At 41.2% G+C, this 23,546-nt stretch overlaps 1 protein-coding gene and 1 pseudogene across 2 annotated transcripts in view; both read left to right on the forward strand.

Annotated features, from left to right (window-relative positions):
• Positions 1–23,546, forward strand: part of SEMA3E (semaphorin 3E) — a 253,192-nt gene that overhangs the window by 92,019 nt on the left and 137,627 nt on the right. The window contains exons 1-2 of one of the 2 annotated variants that reach the window (XM_075599558.1): positions 3,686–3,814; positions 23,082–23,242. In XM_075599558.1, the coding sequence (XP_075455673.1) occupies positions 3,772–3,814; positions 23,082–23,242 (204 nt within the window). In that variant the 5' untranslated portion in view covers positions 3,686–3,771. Of the gene's footprint in view, positions 1–3,685; positions 3,815–23,081; positions 23,243–23,546 lie in introns of those variants that run through there. The other variant, XM_075599557.1, reaches the window with a different exon arrangement.
• On the forward strand, positions 6,202–13,851 carry LOC142496335 (protein TFG-like; annotated as a pseudogene).

Here is a 23,546-nt window from a genome sequence, read left to right on the forward strand (position 1 = left end):
CACACATCACTTAATCGCTTACTATCTGTTTCACTGCGTATACTTACTTGGCATTTTTCCAAGTCTTTTTCACTATTATATATCTATAAATAGTTTCTTATGTTTCACTTAGCTATTCCACTGGTCACATAATCACTTTATTTTTATTTGTTATAACAAACCTCACTATTTCCTGTCTCTGGCCTAGATCGTTCTTTCCTTTATATTTAGATAACATTTGGCCCTCCTTATTTAAAAGTTCAAATTAAATTAGCGTGTGCACGTAATATATGGCATAATACAATATACTGTACATCACTACAAAGGAGTTCTGGATAGAAGAGAAAGCACACTGGATATAGTGGAAAAAAACGGTTGCATTGTGGTCCAAATGTGAGACCAATATTTCAATCCGCTATGGGACCTTCATCAGGGTTGATGACTTTTTTTTTTTACTATATCCAGTGTGCTGTTTTTTCAATACAGAACCCCTGTTGTGTTTGTGTGTGTGTGTGTGTGTGTGTGTGTGTGTGTGTGTGTGTGTGTGTGTGTGTGTGTGTGTGTGTGTGTTTGTGTTTGTGTTTGTGTGTATATGCCAGCCTCTTATTTGTCCAACTACACCAGTATGTCCAGTCTACTCTACCAATTAATTTCCAGTTGGCTTACCGCTATTTACCTTGTGATAGATATTAAGTGGGCACAGACTATGCCAACATATGATGTCTAAATAACAGTCCTGTGTGTCTATACCCATTCAGTTCCAATTGAGTTAACACTGTTTGTTGGGGTATAGGAGGGCAGAGACATGCTTGAAAACGAGAGGTAACTCTTAATATATTACTTCCTGGTAAAACATTTTATAAATAAGAGACTTTACTAACATCTGATTGGTCCACTAAACCAGTGTGTCTATAAAGTACATTTATCATACCTTGGGACGTAAATCTGTAACAGTTGATTTACGCCAGACACCTTCTTTTTTTCCACAAGGCACAGATTACACATGTAATGTGCAACATTCTTCCTCATACCCTACTTATTGTTTATTTTCATAATTAAATGTAATAGATTTGATAATCACTTGCCGTTACATAAATGTGTCCATAAAATGTTGTTTGAAACTCTAACTATATGCCTGCAAGGTTTTTTTTGAAGGTTTCTGTCAACCAAAAACACTTGGCCATGTCTACTAATTTCCTTATCTCTTTTTTTCTTTCCTCTTCTATCATACTCCACCTTAGTCTTCCTAATTCCAAACTATAAAACAATGTAAAATCTTCTTCCTCAAACTGTACTTATTGTCTCTTGTAGGTACCTATTCACGAAACTTCGATAAGTGACTTAACGCTTGTTAAGTGCACTTTACAAGCGATTTTGCATGTGTAGCTAGTCACAAAGCTTCCATAACAGGGCAAAATCGCTTGTCATGGCTTTTTAACGATAGTTACCACACTTTCTATAACAAGCCATGTGGTAGTTAAAAAAATGCCAAAAAGCGCATTTTTTGCCAGTAACTGCTATTCACAAAGCTCTGGTATGCAAATCGCGGTTTAAGTACTTACTTTTTGTAATCATCACCTAAAGGGTGGTGAGATCGGAATTGCGATTTGCAGATGGAGTTTCTTTTATTTTTACTACATAGGATTGAAGCCGAGATTCTCCGGAGCTGACCAGCATTCATTTCAGCTCTGGGAACCCCCTCCTTCAATCCTATCTAATAAAGATAAAATAACAGGCGACCTTCATTACATTAGTGGGTAACCGCTACGGTAATAAAGGGGTTAAATAGCAGTGCCAGGAGAAGGTGGGTAAAAGTTGTAGTTTCCCCAGAGTGGGTGGTAAGGCCTCCCAGGAGGGTTGTCGGAGGGTTTAACCCCTTCATTACCTTAGTGGTTACAACCACTAAAACCCCCAGACCCTGCTTCCCACCCGGGAGGCCTTTCCACCCACCCGAGCCAAATAGTTTGCCACCGTCATAGTTGCCCTAGGGTGGGTAGTTAGGCCTCCTGGTAGGGGTTAAACCCTCTCTTACATTAGAGGCTACAACTGATAAGGTAATGAATGGGTTAACCCCTCCCACGTGGCCTAACCCCTCCCCATGGGACATCTACCCCCTTCACCCACCCCTCTACCACCAAAACCACACAGGAATAGGCAATAGCCCTAGTAGTCAAATATGGCTGATAGCGCTTTTGCCCATTCAAATATATAATACAGTGCAATAAGAAAAAATACAATCCAAATTACAATACTATAAAAACAAACACTACCCCTTTAATCCATTGATTTTCATTTTTGTTACCTATCCCATAGATTGTGATCCTGCTACCCACCACCTCTTTTCCTCCAAAAAAAACCCTATCTCTCCCTTCCCCTCCCTCCCCCCTCCCCCCCCCCCCCCACCACCACACACACAGTAATAAGCAAAAGCCCATATGGCAAGCAAGCAAGTTCCCCTGAGAGTGGGAGATGCTATGGAGTGAGCTTTTAACCATTGGGACATCTACCCCCTTCACCCACCCCTCTACCACCAAAACCACACAGAAATGGGCAATAGCCCTAGTAGCCAAATATGGCTGATATCGCTTTTGCCCATTCAAATATATAATACAGTGCAATAAGAAAAAATACAATTCAAATTATAATACTATAAAAACAAACACTAGCCCTTTAATCCATTGATTTTCATTTTTGTTACCTATCCCATAGATTGTGATCCCTGCTACCCAAAACCTCTTTTCCTCCAACAACCTCCCTAAAACCACCACCACATACACAGTAATAAGCAAAAGCCCATATGGCTAATGGGGCTTTTGCCCAGTCAAAACAAATCAATAGCCAGCCACCCTATAGTAAATAAAAGATGTACTTACCCCTGCCAGGATGAAGGCCGTGCTCATCCTAATCCTCCTCTTCCATGGCATCAACATTTACCTTAATACACTAGCTACTGCCCAGTAACCATTTAATTACCTTAGCAGGTAAGGAAATTTAGGGGTTAACCCCCCGTTTCCCACCCGGGAGGTCTAACCACCCTCCCCGGGGCAAATACCCCCATACCCCACTGTTTCTACCCCCATCACCACACACACACGGGCAAAAGCCCTAGTAGCCAAATAGTACCCAAATTTGGCTAATAGTGCTTTTGCCCATTTGTGATGTCCCAAAAAATAATTATATATATATATATATATACATACATATATTAAACTTGTCCATATTGACATTTACTATTAGAGGTTTGGGTTCTTTTTTTCTTTTTTGTATATTATGTGTATATATGTATGTATGTATGTATGTATGTATGTATGTATGTATGTATGTATGTATGTATGTATGTATGTATGTATTTATATATGTATATAGATGAACAAACAAAAAAAAGATCGAAAACCTCTAATAGTAAATGTCAATATGGACAAGTTTAATAAAAACCGGGGAAAGCAAAGTCCCTATAGCAATGAAATTACAAATGTCATAGGAGGCAATGAACATAATAAAATACAATGTATAAAATAGCATATAACGGAACATGAAATGTCTGATCAATTGCTGAAAAAAATCCAATGGAGGAGGATAATTGATGTTAAAGTGAAGAATCACTGGAATTTGTGGCTGGAAAAAATGCAATAGGCTGGTGGAGATTAATGGATAATATGTAGCGCTTACTAACATCATTGGGCTCCTGTAACTTCCGGTTGGTGAACGAAGACAAAGAATACACTGTGCTTTTCCCGGATCAGCTCATTCTGGCCTCCCTGCTGTGCATCTGAGGGGTTTAGCTGACGGTTAATGTGTACACCTTCCAGGATCATCTACCTCTGCTGTGAGATTGGTGAGATTTGTTCCTATACCCATTTCTCCCTGCAAGTGCTTTCTTTCCCTACCATAGGACTGGTTATACAGTATACTGACACTTTTCTATCAATACTCTCAGTCAGGATTCAACTAGCATTGTGCTACATATTATCCATTAACCTCCACCAGCCTATTGCATTTTTTCCAGCCACAGCTTCCTAATCTTTCACGGAGGTGTTATTGCACATTCTGTGTACTATGTGAACATTTCAGTGGTTCAGACATTCTTTTGATGGGAGTGGTCGAAGCGACCGTTAAACTTTCAGTTTAGTGATTTATAATTCACAATGTTGCACTCTGAGGTTTACAGGTTACGTTCAAGTTTAAGATTATGTCAGAATATTTCAGACCAATTAGTTGCACAGATGTTAGGATGTGTCTTGTAACAAATTGACAAATGTTGATATCTTCCAGAAGCTGCTGGCAATGATGGGTTATGCTATTTTTGGGGGAAAACTTCATGTTGAAAATATGAAGGCCATTTGACTTTTTAAATTGTGATTAGTTTATTTTCAATCCTTTCTCATGGGTCACCACAATATTTTATCTTGCATTTTTATCTTTTTCCCTTCTGGTTAGAATAATTCCTAGAAAAGCATCTATATTTGAATCAAGAAGTGTTGTCCTTTATTTTACAGCCTAATGTCATGTCTCTCTCCTCACATAAGGTTAAACTAAAAACAGTATAATCCACACTGGCCATTCATTTCTATACAGCATGTACAGTAGGTGACTAAACTTGTAACATCAAATAGTTGAAGAAATAATACTTGTAATTCTGTAAAATATTTACACACTTTCAATTATTGAGCTGGCTTTCTGTGCACCTGAAAGAAATGATAGTATGACATTCAAGTGCAAAAGAGTTTTTTGTTTTTTATGTGCTTTAAATATAACACCTACTGTACCCTCAGTAGACTATGATTTTACTACTTTGCTAGAAAGGTAATTGAATGGCAGGGATAGAATGTTTGAAGAAATAGATTAATTTCAAAACTATTCTGCATACTTGTTACAGTAAATCCTTTTCTTTCACAGTTAATCTTTAGTAATCATAAAATCAAAGACATATCATTTATTGTCCTCTTACTTTGATCATTACGTTTAATAATGCTAACTATAAACACACAGTTTCTAAGCGGTACTCCATTGTGATCCAAGATCATGACAGAGAAGGCTGAGATTAATGACTTTGGAGATCAGAATGCTTGTGGATTAAATTTCTGTCCATAGAGATACATAAATGGGATTAGTGGTGAAGCCTAATATATAAATGCCATTTTATAGTCTGGTTTTAAGGATGTGAATGATGCAGCATTCTACCAGAGTACCACAAGGATATATATATTGAAAGTAATTGTACCCAGGACTCTCTTGTTGGTTAGAAAACATTGGGAAGATTCAGCAAGAGCCTCAGCACAGGGAAAGCATGAACTGCATAAGGCCACGATTATAGTGGCCGCGCACGACCGAGCCCGTGACGTCACGCGTGCGAAACATGAACTAGGCTGGAGGCGACTGGGAGGCAGCCATCACGCTGCAAAATCAAATCCAATGGTATTTGAAAAAATTGCGCGGTCGCGCGTTTTATGGCCTGCCTCATATAGGTACAGCCTTTTGTTCACGGCACGCGGGCACTATAGTCACAGCCTAAGGCCGTGATTACAGTGGCCACGTGTGTGCACGCGACATCACATGCGCTGTGAACAAACGGCTGTACCTTTATGAGGCAGGGCATAGAGTGCGCGACGAAGCGCGCGATTTTTGAAAATGCCATTGGATTTGTTTTTGCAGCTCGACGGCCGCGTCACGTGAGCGGTTCAGCCAATGAGGGTGAACTGCTCATGTGACATCACGGCAACACCTCCGTGTCACCTCCCGATTGCCTCCAGCCTAGTTCATATTTCGCATGCACCACACATGCTCGACATCACGGGCTCGGGCTCGGTCGTGCGTGGCCATGATAATTGCGGCCTAAAGTATCATGGAGTCCGCAATGAATGGATAACTAGGCGTGAGTGGCAAACTGATAATTAAAGCACAGCTGTGGGAGGACGTAAGGAGTAACATCACCTATGATGATTTGGTGCTAATGATGCAACGGTTTTTAGAGTAAAGATCCTGACTAATGATGAAAGCAAAGAATGATGGGTAGCTGTGTTGGTCCTTTCTTCCATGTAGTAACAAAGGAGGGAGAGGGTGTAGGTGGTATGATACCTTCTATTGGACCAACAAGTAGTTAATATGTTACAAGCTTTCGAACCTCTCACAATCCTTCAATAAAAAGAGGAAGATCTTATAACTATCTTTCAAATCTCTGATTTATCATTTCCCATACAGTATTCACTGTTGAATACCACTGTCATGTCAGCTTTTAGACTACTGTAACTGGGGACCAGGTTACTGGACCTCTTAGTTCATGTTGAAGCACACATGATAGCATTTCCTCCTCCTTTTCTGTCCATCTTCTGGGGTGAAATCTCAGCAGCCACCATACCCTCAACCTCAGCATTGAGCATGTCAGATTAATGAACATTACTGGGAAAAACCTGGTTACCCAATTCCATAAGGCCAACCCCAAACTCAGGCTCAGCATCAGCAACAATATGGCACGCAGTGTTCTGGCTACACAGCAGACAACACAACAGCAGGCTCAGCAGTTTCAATCTTACAATCAGCAAGCTGCACAGTATCATGAGCCTAGTTTTCCAGCCCAGCCACAGAAATTTCCCTCGCAGTCTCCTCACCAGTACCAGGCAGCACCTACCTGCCACAGGCTTACACTACAGCCTGTTAACTACAATTTCCCCCTGCTTCCCAACCTGGAATGGCTCTAAGCCAACCAGTGGCTAGTCAGCCCAGGCCAGGTTTTACACCACCACCTGACAGCACTGTAACCCACCACCAAGCTGTGCCTAAGCCTGGATACCGCTACATTTTCTTGACAGCAATTTACTTTTTTGCTATCTATCTATCTATCTATCTATCTATCTATCTATCTATCTATCTATCTTATCTATCTATCTACACAAAAACAAAAGACAAACAGCACATATTGTAGCTATAACATGCTGAATATCTGTTTAAATGCAGTTAAACAATATATTATCAGATGTAATAATATAACTGTGTATTGTCTTTGCAAAACATTGCTAGCAGAAAGTGGTAGTTCCAAGTTATTTTGCTCCAGTGAATAGGGCTCAAAATTTGCCTATGCAATTAGCAATTTGCATATGTCAATTATTTTTCATTCAGCCTTCTATGAAAAGCTCTGAATAGGTATTAACAAAAAGTTGAATATAACACAATTAAGCTTTTGTATGTCTTATATTTTTTTTAATGCAGAAAATGTTTTTATATCTGGATAATAGCCAGTTTTACAATGTGCTTCTGACAAACTGCTAGCATAAGCAGACTTTTCCAAATCTGTTTGCTGTAGTCAATTTAGGGAAAAATATTCTTTGCTATCTACTTTCCACTCATGAAAAGCTTAAAAGACTTTTAATTTGCTGACAATATGACTGTCCAAATTGGAACTAAGTGGTTGGCACTTGTTCAATGTACTAATGTTTCCCTAGTTTGGAATGAATCCTAAAAATAATACTATACAGTATGTTTGGCATCAGTAAGATTATAAATCAATATACATATATATATATATATATATATATATATATATAGATATATATATATCTATATATATATATATATATAGATATATATAGATAGATAGATAGATAGATAGATAGATAGATATATAGATATAGTGTGTAACAGTGGTTTAATAATAATATTAGCAAGGACAAGTATGTAGTAAAGAGCATGTTACATGGCGATGCCGTATTAATCGCTAAGGCAAGCAAAGAGTTAACCTCTAACACCTTCACAAGGGGAGCCTAACTACCATCTTCAGGACACCTACCCCTGTCCAAAGATGACTAATAGGGCTTTAGGCCAATGTAGCACAAAAAGATTTGCCAATATAAAAAAATGCGAAAGAATGACATATATACAGTACTTAAAGAAATGTTTTCCATGCCACCCTCCAGCTCCCTAGCGTGACCTATTGTTCTAGCACTTCTCTTTCTCTGACATATGCTTTCTCCTGCACTTTGTTGAAACCTTTTATGGATTTGAAAGTTTTGATCATAACCCCCTCTCCCTGCTATACTCTAAACTGTACATATTAAGGTACTTTAGTATTTCCTGATAAGCCTTATGCTGTAGCTCATGCACCATCTTAGTAGCCATTTTTTGCACAATCTCCCATGCTCTAAGGCTTCCTGAGATATGGACTTACCTCTTACAATTCCATAAAAAGGCTGCTTTGCAACCATTAAAATATGGTTTAAAAGAAAATATACTGTAACGGTGTTTCCCCACCCAATGGGAGATGGGAGATCCTGTCATTACAGCGTGTGTGGTGCATGCTACCTGTTGGTAAGCAGGAGGGATGAGTCGTCCGCCGATGGTTGTGGGGATACAGGACAGGTTTCTGGGGTACATACACAGCATAATTTTCTAGCAGTGCAGCGCCTCCATCTGTCGCAGGCTCCAGGTGTATGGAGGCGATCTCGTACAATAGAAACGGTTACCTCTCCCCCCAGTAAGATCACACACCCATGTTAACTACTGGCAGGCCTGATCTTACCAGGGCTTACTGCCAGTGAGGGCAGACTGGTAGCCAAGAACCAGTCCTGACTACACTCTCCCTCTGGTGGAAACTCCCATGTCTACACCGGGACCGAAATTTGCGGGTACCATCCTTCAGATGCATAACCTAAACAGAACAGGAGAAATCAAACACAGTACTATACAGTAGTATGACAGTACACATGATATATATATATATATATATATATATATATATATATATATATATATATATATATATATTTATATATATATGTAATACACAGTACTTAACATAGTTCAGCATTCCATAATTTTAACCCAGGTCTCTCCCAACATGGAGAACCTATTAGTAGTAATGCTGCGGGTCTGGTTTGCCCCAGTACTATCAGGCACAGTCACAGAAAACACCATCTTAGGGTGCCGTTTGGCACCCTACATATTCTATACAGTCCATGTAGATGGCTCTCCCTACCTTCCACACTCCCACTAGGTAGGCAACCCTTTCTTCTACATGATAGAATGTACTCCTACTATGCGCAGTAATGTAGACCCTGATCACATCGATCAACCATTGCTCATGGTTCTCGTCAATCTCACGCATGATAGGCTCTGGCACATACAGATACTCAAAGCCATGAGACTGCCTATACCGCTGCACTACATGCCGCTCTGCTAATTTTAGTTAATCTACGGCCTTCTGCTTGGCCTAGCAAAACCCAGAATAGAGTTTCCTGTACCGATGGTTCACAGTATCGCATGACTACCCTCTTGGGCTGTACTATCCCTAGCCTGATCTCATGCTCCCTTCACTGGATCGCTTCTGCTATTTCCTTTGGGCAGAACTGTCCCTCCGCCCACAAGTAATACACAATGTCCTCCTCCTCTAAGATGAATTGGGTGTGGTGCATGTATGGGACATACCCCTGGAACCTGGAATCCCACCATGGTAGGGACTTAACTGGGGCAGCCTTAGAAGATCCTGACCCTGAAGTAGTATGTGAAGAAACACCAGAGGTATCTGAATTCACAGACATTGCATACTTTGAACCCCCAGAAACAACACTGCATGCCATTTCATCGTCCTCATCCTCATCATTTGGACACCCATCCCCAAAGTCCCAAATCCTTCCAGTCTTGCGAAGGCATTGCAAGCCAAGACCAGCTAGCTGACCGTCTCTGGTTCATCTGCGGGGACCGGGTCTGGAACCGTCTCAGATCGTTCTGGATTCAGGGTACTCGAACCCCCTGGCGTATCCTCGGAGGCGTACAGGCCCTCAGGACCCTCCATAGTTGACATAATTGTGCAAGCAGCATCGATCGCCCAGGTATTTGGGTCGGTCGCATCTTTTTCTGCAAAAGACATAGGCTGCAGCAGCGTGTGCTTAAGGAAGCGTGCTCCGCTTCTGGCACACTTGGCTCCCCATATCATGTCGCCACTTGGGACAGAGGCATTTCAGATACCTCTTCCCATCAACCTTCACTACCAGGAGACCTCCTGCTAACCGGTAGTGCGCAAAGTCCATCTCGCCAGACATGATCAGATCTTTCTGTAGGTACGGACACAGGAGTAAAAGGTAAGTTGACTCCTCTCTCTCTCGCCAGGCTCTGAAGAACTGAGGGTGCAGTTGGCCACATCCGGCTCCTCCCTTGTCTTCAGCAGTCGTTTGGTATTGGTTGTCACAGTGCCTCCTCCCTCTGGTGAAGATTAGAGGAGGGGCACATTGGGATAGGGCGTGACTCTGACTCCTGCTGAGCCAGTCACATCGCTTGGGCCGGGTCCTGGCTTTCGCGCCAGACCCTTGCAGAGCTTTGCAAGAAGGCGTGCAACTTTCCTGCAAGCCTCCCACGCAGTTCCCATTCTCGGCGGGAACCGCCATTTTTAGTACAGTTCTTTCTCTGACCCGCGGTATCGCTATTCTGGCAGAAATCCGTTCCTTGTTGGTCTCCGCAGCACATGGTTTAGCCGTCTACCGAGAGTAGGTTATATCCCAGGCTAAAACATACTGGACACCTAACAAGCTCCAATTAAACCCCCAAAATACCCACAACATATATATAAGCATATGAGTGTCAGAAGAGTGCTACTGAGCTGGCAATTGCATTAAAACCAGAGACATAACATAAAACACAGACAGGGCTCAGTTTTTAGCACATCTAGTGAGACTCATACACGGTACAGTGCCTAAATATATATGGAATAACTAATAAGTAAATGGTCTTTTAGTTTGACATTTTTGGCCAAAATTGTTGTAAGCCCCTGAGCCAACGCCAAGGCAGACCACATATCAGGGGTCCCTAACGCTAATATAAATTCTTAATAACCTGTTTAATAACAGGAAGAATGATTTATAGTAAATCTGTCAATATTAGCTGTAACAGCTAATATTGACAGATTTACTATAAATCATTCTTCCTGTTATTAAACAGGTTATTAAGAATTTATATTAGCGTTAGGGACCCCTGATATGTGGTCTGCCTTGGCGTTGGCTCAGGGGCTTACAACAATTTTGGCCAAAAATGTCAAACTAAAAGACCATTTACTTATTAGTTATTCCATATATATTTAGGCACTGTACCGTGTATGAGTCTCACTAGATGTGCTAAAAACTGAGCCCTGTCTGTGTTTTATGTTATGTCTCTGGTTTTAATTTTTATATCCCAGGCTAGCAAAGCTCTCTCCGATACACTGCACCCATTCACAGTCCATTACAAGCACTCTGTGGTTTACTGTCTGCCGACGGCTAGTGGTACTGGTATGGTTCTTCAAGCTGAGAAGTATAGGCATCTGAATACGGCAGGCACTCCCCCTAAGACACCACCCCAACAGTACCGACACGCCACCCCGTCAGGTCCTGACACCCTAGTCTCCTTCATTGTAACAAGCAATTGAGGTAGGAAGAAAAATACTGTCCTGCGCTCCGGTTAAGGTGTCCGCACCCGTAGGTGTCAGTGCAGTCACTGGTGGATGGAGAAGGAGGGTGCAACAGGGGACCTCTAGGTAGATCCGAGCTGGGAGGGAAACCTTACCTATTAAAGTTTTCCGATCTGGGTTCTGCTCTCCTCTGCTCTCCGATATCCCGCGTGCAGCCTTCTGAAGAGTAGAATGGGAAGAAAGAAGATCCGGCGCCACTGCAAGTGACAAGCATCCAGGCCACCTCCGGGTAAGTTGAAAAAAAATTATTGGCACATTACACACACAAGGCTACACCACGATCTCCCCGTGGTGTAGAGAACGGGTGAACATGGGTTAACCCACCAGGTGCTCTAGAAGTCAACACAGTCACTGAAATGTAGATAAATAGTCAATCTGAAGCAGGCCACGGCAACACTCCCAATAAGTGATGTAAAGTCTCTCCCAGCAACTGGCTCCGTGATGAGCACAAATAACATTGAGTTAGAGAGACTCACGGTTAGTGGAGTGTGTACTGCCGAGCCTCATGGATCCTTCAGTAATTGTTGCACCGCCAACCCGTCTAGCAACTCTTCCGTCGCACAGGGCGGTCACAGGACCGGCGGTGATGACGTCATCAGAAAAAAACAAACAGCAACCCGGCGTGCGGTCCGAAGTGAAGCAGAGCAGGAACTCCTCCCACAGGAGGCAGGTAACAGCGCACAGCCATGAAACAAAGCGGAGGATGGCTTCAGATGGTGACTAAGTCATCATGGTGTAGCCTTGTGTGTGTAATGCTAGAGAATATGGAATTACCCAGTATACCGAGGCTGCTAACAGGTAGTGCACACACTTTATGGCAACTTGATTGAAGAGAGACCCAGCAATGATTAATGAAACAATAAGCCTCCGGTATTGAAAACAGGGAGTTGGGTAATAGTAAGCCGGATAGAGGTACAGGGGGACACCTCCCTAAGGGGCGCCCCCAAGTAAATCACAGCCCAGCACTAACCGCCTCAATAATCTCCCTGAAATACCGCGTGGAGGTTAGGAGTACATAAGGGGTACATACAATCTAAGAGCAAGTATAGTGATATGAGTCCATTATTCATCACGACTTATAGTCGCCAATCCAAGCTTATATGCGACATTGTGCATAATCATTGGCACACCCTGTGCCTTGCTAAGGATATTGCTGAGTTTACCTTGAAGGGACCAAAATTTTCATTCGGCCAGTCAAGACCCGCATTGCCGAGCATGATACTGAAAATGCTTTATAAGTACTGAAAAGATTTTATAAGTACTAGATATATGAAATCCTTTGTTATACATCTGTATACTTCCATTAATTGATATAGCTTTATATAATAATAATGATGCTGGTAACTTAAAACATCAGTAGTTGTGTTTTTAAATTTATCCATTATATGTTCTGTTTTGTTTTTAAGATTTTTCATGTGTATGTTGTAAATACCTTGTTGTGCAGCCATTGCTATGGGGATTGTTGGGGAGATAGTTATCCACTTTAATGATTAATCTACCACAGGTGAGGTTTAAATACGTTCCCTGTTTCTATTGGTGGCATACACTCACCACTCCCTATATCTATTTGGCTGCCATACACTATCAGCACTCTTTGAAAAAGTCCATAGCCTGGACGAAACATGTTAGAGTGGTTGCCTGATGTTTGCTGCTAGCGATCAATAAAGTTTTTTTAGACATCCATGCGTTGGCTGCTGAAGTTGCTGTGAACCACGGACCATCCTACCCCCTTTTTCTTGTGTGTGTAATGTGCCAATAAAGTTTTTTCAACTTACCCGGAAGTGGCCTGGATGCTTGTCACTTGCAGTGGCGCCGGATCTTCTTTCTTCCCAAGCAATTGAGGTAACATGATCTTTTTATTAGAGCATTTTTAAAATAGTTTGTGTCATTCTTTACACAGTTGGCTATAGTTAACTGTATTAAAAGACCACTTTAAATGGCTTTATTTTTGTTAAATAAATCATGACACGGTGTAATATGTCATGTGTTGTTGTTCATCTGAGGTTGTATTTACCTAATTTTAAGACCTGCTAAGGAACAGATGATTGTAATTATGTCCTGATATGTAAAACCATAGAATTCAAAAAGGGTGTACTTTCTTTTTCACACCACTATATATACGAAGAAAGATGAAAGTTCCTTATTTTAAATAAAGCCATGAATATGTACCATATAATGTCAGGTAATAATTTGTACATCTCTAGCTCAACCATAAAGTTACACAGACAATGAAGTAGAAGTCTTCTACCATAAAATGAACCAACTTAACGACAAAGGATCAACAACTCAAGATCATTATTGGAGATGTCAATGAAAAGATTGGTACCCAACAGAAAGATGAAACATCAGTTGCTAGTGTTATGGTTATGGCAACAGGAATGAACATGGAGACAGATTGGCCGAATGTTTGGAATTTGAACATTTCTATATCACAATTAATTCTTTAAGACGTATCCAAACAGAAAATGGACATGAAATGGACCAAATGGAATTAAGAATTACATTTACTATACTCTAGCTAACAAGAAACATGTGATTGAAGACTGCACCTTCCTTACCTACAGTGTTTAGACTCAAGAAGTGACCACCGATTGGCTTCCTGCAAATTACATATTAATGCAAAGAAGAAAAGAAGAAAATGGAAAAAAAGACAAAAACAATCATCAATAACCTCAAAAATAAAAGTAGAAAATGTAGAATTTTTTTTTTGTTTCAGCTGACTTGAGAAGCAGGAGTATAATTTAAGAAACAGTTATGAAAAACGTATGAAAACTTGCTTAAAGAACAGGTAAATTTCAGAAGAATTGAGCAATGGCATAGTGACCCTCATCCAAAAGAAAGGAGACAAAGAAGACCTCAAGAACTACAGACCAATCAGTCTACTTTCAATCACTTGCAAAAAAATTACAAATATACTTGCTAATCGACTGCATCAGACCCTGGACTTTGGCCAGCCTATAGAACAAGCAGGATCTTGCAGTGGATGCAACAAAATGGACCATATCCAAGTTGTACAATAATTGATGTAGTAATAATCTACCGCTCAGTTTAGGATTCATAGATTACGAAAAAGCATTTGGAGTTGGGGGCAGGTGCCATGGAGTGGAAGGTTAGATAACCTGGGGGGTGGGTAATAAAAGTTAACTCCTTGCTTGCCTTAGCAGTTTGTAAAGCACTGTCATGCAATCCTTACTAGTATCTGTGTAAAAGTAGTGGGTGGTATAGTTTTTGGTAGGTATTAAACCCTTATTAGCCCTTAGTGGTCAGCTAGTCATGGGTGGCCCATGATTAGTTAGCCACGTGGGCTACAAAGTGTTAACATCTTCTATTATTATCACAATGGGCGCAGATAGAAAAAAATATGTACAAAATCTATAGTGTAGCAGTTTTGGTAAACAACAAGTGGATCTAAATGTCTTTACTATTTTGCACTTACAAGTGTATTTTTGTGTAGCAGCCTTTAAATCTTGGATGCTCAATATGCATCAAAATATGCTGATTGGCTGAGCCATGCTCTCCATGGTTCTGAATAGGAACATGGAACTACTGTATATAAGGTCGAGCACTGCTAAGCTTCCAGAGAGTTTGGGTAGTCTCTGTGTCTGTGGAACTGTTTGTGGACTGTTTTGAGGCAACACACGCTTTTGGAGGTCCTCATCCAAGCCCTTCTTTGTTCCGAGACCTCACAATCTGGAAGGACTTTACCCACAGGATAAACAAGTTTGGCAGCATTTCGAAATACCAGTTTCGATAGTATGTACCCCAGAGGAAGTCGACATACTTATGAAATGCGTTGGTTTTTGGACTTCTGAGGACACTGCACCCACTCTGCAAGGACTCCCATTGGCGGACGTGTGAAGGAGGCGGAGCATCCCCAGACGCCAGTGAGAAACGCGATCAGGAAGGACATACATCAGGAAGCTGAGTCTGGAGTAGGGCTGAGTGCGCCCAGAGTCACTCTCTGCGATTTAAACAACGGGGAAAGTGTGAGTGTTTCCTTTCCCCAGTATGTTGTATGTTTTGTGTCAAGTAAATGTTAATGCACTATTGTGTTGGCATTTGTGTTTTCTTCTTCATATGAGGTTAACCAGGAGCCTACTACAGCCCAGAGGATTCGGTCCCATGGAGCAGCAGTAGGATGTGTAATCAGTGTTTATATCTTTTATCACTGGGTTATCTGCACACTATATTGCACTATTTATCAATTTTGCGCCATGAACACCAGTATGTTTAGTTGCGGTCAGCAGCAGCCTGGACGCAGCCTAACACTTTAGACAAATAATATCCCTCTCTGTTCTGACTAGCCCCTTCCCCAGCCCTCCGATCCCCCCCCCACTGAGCTGCACAGCTACACACATACTCACAAATCATCTGCCTCTGCTCTGATTAGCCCTACCCCCTCCGACACCCCCAGCCCTCGGGCCCTTCTGCTTCCTGCTCTCCAATCCCCCCGACTCAACTCACGAGCTGCTCAGCTGTGAGTTGACCTGCCTGTAAGGTTAGTCATCACTGCTCACAGCATAGGAGCCAGGGGGCACATTTTAGGTGACCAGGTGATAGAAATGCATAAAGTGACCCAGACCTAAAAAAAAAAAAAAATTATAAATGTGTGATCTTTATGAAAAGGAACAAAGGTCAAATTTTTGTTACTTTTTGGGAGGATTGAAAGACTTTCGGGAGATTACTCATTCTAGTACTATAGAGTAAATTATGATAATCAAGAAACTAACTCCATAGAAGGCAATGTATAGTATAAAAGGTTGCAAATTGGAGCGTTATCCGAAAATGAGACAAATTGAGTCACTTTGACGGTGCCTCACTGTGCATCAGCATAATGAAATGTTCTGTATGCATTTTGCTCCCTTTGCATGAGTTAATTATTTGTGGAGTAGTTTTTGAACTAGATAGAGTAGAAGTTGCTTGAAATATAAAAAATGTACTGTTTTTGTCAATACATTGTGCAATTTGCATTGATAAAATCACCCAGCTCTGAAATATATACAGGTGTACCCCGGTTTAAGGACACTCACTTTAAGTACTCGCGTGTAAGGACATATCGCCCAATAGGCAAATGGCAGCTCGCGCATGCGCCTGTCAGCACGTCCTAAACAGCAATACCAGCTCCCTACCTGTAACGAAGCTATGTGCAAGCGGGGAGACTATAGAGCCTGTTACACATGTGTTATTTATATCAGTTATGCACGTATAGGACGATTGCAGTACAGTACATGCATTGATAATTGGGAAAAGGTAGTGCTTCACTTTAAGTACATTTTCGCTTTACACACATGCTCTGGACTCATTGTGTACGTTAATGCGGGGTATGCCTATAGCTTTGACCACTTTACATTAGAGAATGAATATATAACCTTCATAGTAATAAGGTCGCACATGAGCAGATCGTGAGCTAAAGGGGGAGGCTGAATTCCAAGCTTTATAAACAAGAATGATAAGAGATTCCTATCAATCATTTGATGAGGCAGATCTATGGGGAAAAAATTGGGATTCAAACTTTATCATAAATATAAAATAATCCCCACTTCTCTGTTTAACCAACCATTTCCGAAGACCATAGCCCGGAAAATAAATAAAATCATCTTGAATTAAAAAATTCAGCCAAAATATGGGGAAAAAATCAGATCCTAACTTCATCTTGTAATAGTCCAAGGTTTCATATGTTAATGTTTACCCTATAGAGTCCTGAAATGCTGTCATGCACTATTTCTGCAGTTGTTGTGTGGGTCAGCAATGATAGAAAGGTAAGGAAATACTGGATTTTGCAGAATGGTTCTTGGCAGAATAAAGAAATCTCATTGGAATGTATAATTTCTGATCCACCTAACCCTTAAATTACATTTCCGTAAATTAAGTTTTTTTGGTTCATTCCCAAAATCACTATTAGCCATATTTGACTAAAAGGCATTAGTCTAGGAGGGAGGTACCCTTGCTGGGGGGATTTAGCTTGGGCAAAGTGGGTACTTGCCCCAGGAAGGATGGTTAGGCCCACTAAGGGGACGGGGGGAGACAGGTGGCAGCAGAGGTTAACCCATTCATTAACCTTAGCAGTTAGCCACTAAGTTGATGAAGGGATGAAGGGGGGTAAGTAATTAAATTTAATATTATACTGTACATGTATTCTTTTTTTTTTTTTTAAATCAGGCTGGTCTGTCTTGCCCCTTGGTGACATAGAAGCCAGAATATTGTCCTTTACTGTTCCCCCTCATGTTGTAGAACCCCATGTATGGGCATCTATGTATAGCACCTGTTCCCCCACCCTAAAAGAAATCATCCGGCTACCTGGTGTTGCTGGTGCAGTGCATACCTGTTTGGCTGGAACAGGAGGCTCTGAGTACTCCGCTGTGGTGTGGGAAGATATAAGGACAGGTTTTCAGGTTGATTGATCTCTTGTGAACAGCACCTCCAACCACCGAGGATCCTGAGATGAAAAGGATGGTCCATGCTGGCAACTCCTTAGTGACCCAGACAGTGATCACATATAGGGATGGCTCCATGTTCTTTATTGCAATCATCCAGAAGTCACAGCTTTAACTCCCTGACAAGGAACCTCCCAGGCTTTAGGCCCATGTAGGCCCCTTCTTGATCCCCTCCTGGGATGCAGGGTAGATGTTTCCCACACCACAGGGGGAGGGAAGAGACAGACTGCTGACTTCTGGGTGAGTGTCAGTATATACCCTGGGGATGGGCTTGTAACCCTACCCCATAACAGGACAGGTCTCATAGTGATAGGCATCACATTACCTGCATGTGACCCAACCAGTATCCTCCCCAGGAGGACACTCTTTGGTTGTTAGGCCCACCCCTGGATACAGCCAGTGTATCCAGGCTGCAGCAACAAGCTATGCCTTCATGAGAGAATTAACCCCTCACATTGCCTGTACCTACCAGGACTTACACGGTGGGGGCCCAACAGAAGAATAACGGCCAGAGGCTATGCTATATATGTCATCAAGGGGCTCGACAGACCAGACTGACTGTGTCTCCCTGGGCAGCTCCCTGAGGTAGCTAGCAGAGACTAATTTTCTGATCTCTCTACGCAGATCTTCAAGACTGTCTTCGGCCCGGGAAGATTAACGCATAAACCTTCTGGGCCGCTTACTTTTTTCCACAGAAAGTACTACAGTATGTTATCATAGTTCATGCACATCAAATTCCTAGAGCATACTGCCAACCAATAAAAACCTTTTAGGGACCAACATGAGAATTCTTTATAGATTAATTTATAGTGTACAAAGCTTATCACGGGTCTCTTGTTCAAGTGTACCATTAATACAGCAAGTTTGTGAGATTAGAAAAGCTTTAAAACCTCATCTGTAAAGGATTAGCATGTTAGTTCCATGAAAGTTATCACATCGTACAACAATTTTACACATAACACCAAGGAAGTAGAGGTATTATGAAATAGTGAATGAGTGAATTCAAATTAGTGACAAAAAAACTGCAATTAATGCAGACCAAATACATCACTGATCTTCTACAGCAGTTTCTTCCATGTCCTCATAGAGCTGAATCACGTATTCTGGTATGTAGTAAAACCTCATGCAGAGAGAGACACATATGGAAACGCAGATGGCATAATAACGTTTTACTATAGATCACATACAACACAGGGGGGAAAGGAAACACACACTTTCCCGACGTTTGAAAAGAGTGAGCGACTTGAGGTGCACTCCAACCTTGCTCCTAGCTCTGGTCCTCCGTGCACACAGCTGCCCGGTCTGCCTTTCTGTTCTCCGAACTGCGGAACGGTAGGACGTCAGCAGACTGAGCTCCAGGTACGGTGGCCTCAAGGAACCAAAAGACCCTGCTGTAGAAGATCAGTGATGTATTTGGTCTGCATTTATAATTGCACAGTTTTGTTGTCATTAATTTGAATTTACTCATTCACCTAGTGTGCGTAGCGAATGCCTACTGTATCTTTTGCATCTTGTCCTATTGCGGTTGTTTGTTGGAAAACCGCAGGTATCTGGCAGCACCGGGTGTATGAACACTTTATTACAATTGTATTTCACGCTTTATGGGGCAATTGTCCAGAATCATTTATTATCACCAGCACGTGATTCACATATTTGTATATGGGTTTGCGCTTTACTTTCTATTTTCATTATGAAATAGTGGGATTTTAATGCAGAGGTGAAAGAGGAATTGTAATAAATAAAGGCAGTCAATAACAATGTAGATTTTTCTGAAGTTACAGACTTCTGACTTGTTTGAAAACAGACAGATTAAAACACTTTTTAGTGGATCACATTGATTTCTCTATTCATCTTTGTATTTTTAGACAGAGGCTCTTTCTAAGTTAAATTACATTACATTTAATGTGATTATATTATTTTAGAGACACTGGTACAACAACAATATTGAAATACTTTCTACCTTTTACACAATACTGTAACATATTTTATTAAAACCATTCTTAGAAAGTAGAAAAAATTAAAGCAGCAATGCCGACATTTTAACCCTCCCTTTTTATAGCCCTCCTGGCTTCTGAGATACGTAGCGATGAAGTTACCGGCAGTACATTCTATTTTTTCCAGGGGATTTAAATGATCTTCCAATATGAAGCCACAACGCACATGAATTTGTGTTGTAAGAGCTGCTCGGGGAGACAGAGAGAGGCTGCTTCCCCCTGGGACTCTTCTGCGCCGCTCTTACAGGATTCAGAAGAGAAACCCCCCGCTGAGTTAATCCTCTCGGGCCACTTTCTGTTTTCTTGAGCCGTGGGCGCACATGGCTGCACTGTGGACCGGCAGCCGCTTGTGAACGCAGCACCGAGGACAGTAAGCCTGGCGACATCTGTATGATGTTGCGGCATACCATTGGCTCATGTGACCTGCGACATTTAAACCGCCATTTCGAGGGGTAGGGACACCATTAACTTCACTGGTAAGTATCTCAATAACTAGGAGGTACACAGAGCTGAAATTAATGCAGTCCAGCTCCGTGGGACCCCTTGCTTCCCGTGCTGTAAATTAAAAGGAGGCAAAAATAATCAATCAGCCAGGATTGTTGCTTTAAAGCTGCAGACCAAGCAATAACCTACATGTGTGTTTTTTTTTTTTCTTTTTTTAATAAATCAGTTCTGTACTATGAAAAAATTCTTGTAGCATTGTCTTTTATAAATCAACTCTAAATTACATTTTTAATGCATTATAATGTAAGAAGCATTTTTGTTTCTATAGCTGTCATTTACAAAGTCACATCGCCTTCCTCTTCTGAAACAGGCTTGGGCACACCCCTTTTTGAGCCCTGTCCTCTCTCTAGCAGTGCATAAATTGTATCTAGTGACTGCCTGGTCACAAGATCTTCCCCACAAAACTTTGCATCTTTGGTCCTCTTCTGCTGACAGCAATTTAGTGAACCCCTGAGTCAAATTTTCGCTGATCGATCACTGGAGAATGGATCGATCTGCAACTTAGCTAATTACTTATCATCGTGTGTATTGTATTGATGAACATATTAAAGGGGAAAAAAATTAAAATAATAAAAATGCGGCTTGGACTGCTGCTTTAATTGGAATGTGTGTATTTGAAGTGTGTTGCCTTAGTGCCTATTAAGCAGCATCTGTTTTAAACCCTGAGAAGCTAAATGAAAATGACACTTATTGCATTACTTAATATCCAGTGGAAGAGACTCATTTTGCTACGGGGAGAAAGATCCATCTCTTGATCCCAAATAAATATGGAATTCGTAGTTTGAGGTATTAACCTTGTCAAAGCATTCAGCAGATCAATGATTTAAGGTCTTCTTGAAATGACATGTGGAAAGGATCATAGTAAACAGTGGGATATGTGAGGGACCAGTTCCTTAAGTACTGCACAGGATAATTTTACAATAATATTATTTAAGAATGGACTTGAATGGAGTTGAGTAGATCTAGGCAGTGCAGCCTGTTTTATTTGGATACGGCAGTTCAATTGGCGTGCTTGACATTTTAAACATTTAATTGACTCATACCATTTTGATGCTTACCATAGTTTTTTAAATGTAAATTGTTACATCGAGCTCTGGTAAAAAGTATATGTACAAATGTTTATTTAGCTTTCAGGTTTTGGCACTTTTGGCAGTTACTGGTATTTTTTGTAAACTATATTTGTTTAATGCTCTAATTTCATCCAATTTTATAGGTGATCATATAATGATATATTTGTATCACAATACATTAGTGTGTACTTGTTTGTGTTGGATTATTTGGATATTACAACATAACTGTTTTACACTATAGAAATAAATGATATTGTAGGTTTCACCTAGTAATAGGTATTCCCATGTTGTCTGTAATAACTTTCTTTTTTATTTTCTATTATATTTTATGCTATAGAATTTAGATATAGCTTTTTGTATTATTTTGTAGATATATCAAATAATGTAATTGCGTTCTTTGTTTTTACGCAGATTTACAGAATTTAACATATTACGGATTTGGATCATGCTTCCTACACATTAACATAAGGATATTTGCTGTGTGCTATTTACTCTAAGCATTATCATTTTTGTGTCATATTTGCTTAAGAGGTTATATTTTGCCATACGATACCTTATGCCAGGGGTGCGCAAACTTCTTGAGCTGCGCCCCCCTGCCTGGGAGCCGCAGCGTTTGTCCCCCCCCTCTCTCCCAATGACTCGGCATCAAATGACGTCGCAGGTCATGTGAAGTCACTTCACGTGAACCCGCCGCGTCATTTGACGTGCGTTGCCATGGTGATGCGTCGCCGAAGGCCCGCAGAGAGCAGATAAGCGAGTTACAGAGGCCTCACGCCTCCCCCGACATTTAATTTAAATGCCGTGGGGAAGAGCGCAGGGCCTCTGTAACCGCCCGCACCCCCCTACATATTCTCCCGACCTCCGTGGGGGGCAATCCCCTCAGTTTGCGCACCGCGGGCTTATGCCACCAAAAGACACCTTTTGGCTCCAGAACAGCCAACAAATATATTTGTGCCAGAACAAATTTGAAGAATGGGCCCCCTGAAAATGTTATGAAATAATTTTTCCTCGGTTTACTTTGCCCCGTCATGTATGTTTACTAACCCTCCCTTCTTCATTATTATTATTATACTTTATTTGAAAAGTGTCAACATATTCCCCTGCCCTGCTCGTAATGCCTTTCTCTTCCTTTAATCTTCCCTGTCTCTCTCCCCCTCCATCCCCAGGTTGTTTCTTATTTCCCCTTCATGTCATCCTATCTTTAACAATCATGTCTCCTCAGTATCTTTTCCTCTTTTCTTTCCCCTTCAGTATTTCCAGTTCATGTCTCACTCTTTCCTACTCATGATTATCTCTCTCCTCCCCCCCCCCCTCATATCTGTCTCCATTGCCTCCCTTCATGTCTATAACTCTTTCCCCCCTCATGGCTCTCTCTCCTTTCCCTCCCCCTGCATCTTCCTTTTACCTCTTTTATATTTTTTTTGTTCTCCTTCATCTTCTCTTCCCCCCTCTTTTTTCTCTTCCTTTCTATATCTCTTCTTCCCCTTTCATGTGTGTGTATTTCTCCCCTTGATCTGAACCTTTCCTCTCACCTCCCAACCGGTCTCTGCCGCACGCTCCACCCCAGCACGGTTCTCCTCCGCTCATGCATATTGCCATGTACAGCTAATATTTAATGAACACAGTGTAGCTTTATATTTGTTTATTGTTCACTCAATGTCGTATTGTATTTCAGAGCTCTGGGATTTAAACAGAACATCAGTGTTCCACAGCCCATTTGGATTCCTTGACCTTCGTATCATGCATTTGGATGAGTATCAAGAAAGACTGTTTGTGGGAGGCAAAGATCTGATTTATTCTCTTAGCTTAGAACAAATCAGCCAGAACTACAAAGAGGTAAAGTTCCTAGTTCACCATGCATGCATGCGATCATATCACATCCTACAAATCATGTGTAATATTGATCTTTTGGGGTGTCTTATGGTGAAAATACCTTCGCTTGAACTGCATTGTTTCCCATTATAAATCAATTTTTATATATTTAAGTGTAGTAACCCTCCAATCTTTTGTTTAGCAAACACCCACTAGTGCTGACGGGACACTTTTAATATGACAATATCTGACTTTGCATTACAGGCTAATGAGGTTTTCTTCATTAGGGTGAGGTATGATATTATCTTGCCTTTCCAATGCCAAAACT

Source organism: Ascaphus truei, chromosome 5 (assembly GCF_040206685.1).
Source record: "Ascaphus truei isolate aAscTru1 chromosome 5, aAscTru1.hap1, whole genome shotgun sequence".
NCBI lineage: Eukaryota > Metazoa > Chordata > Amphibia > Anura > Ascaphidae > Ascaphus > Ascaphus truei.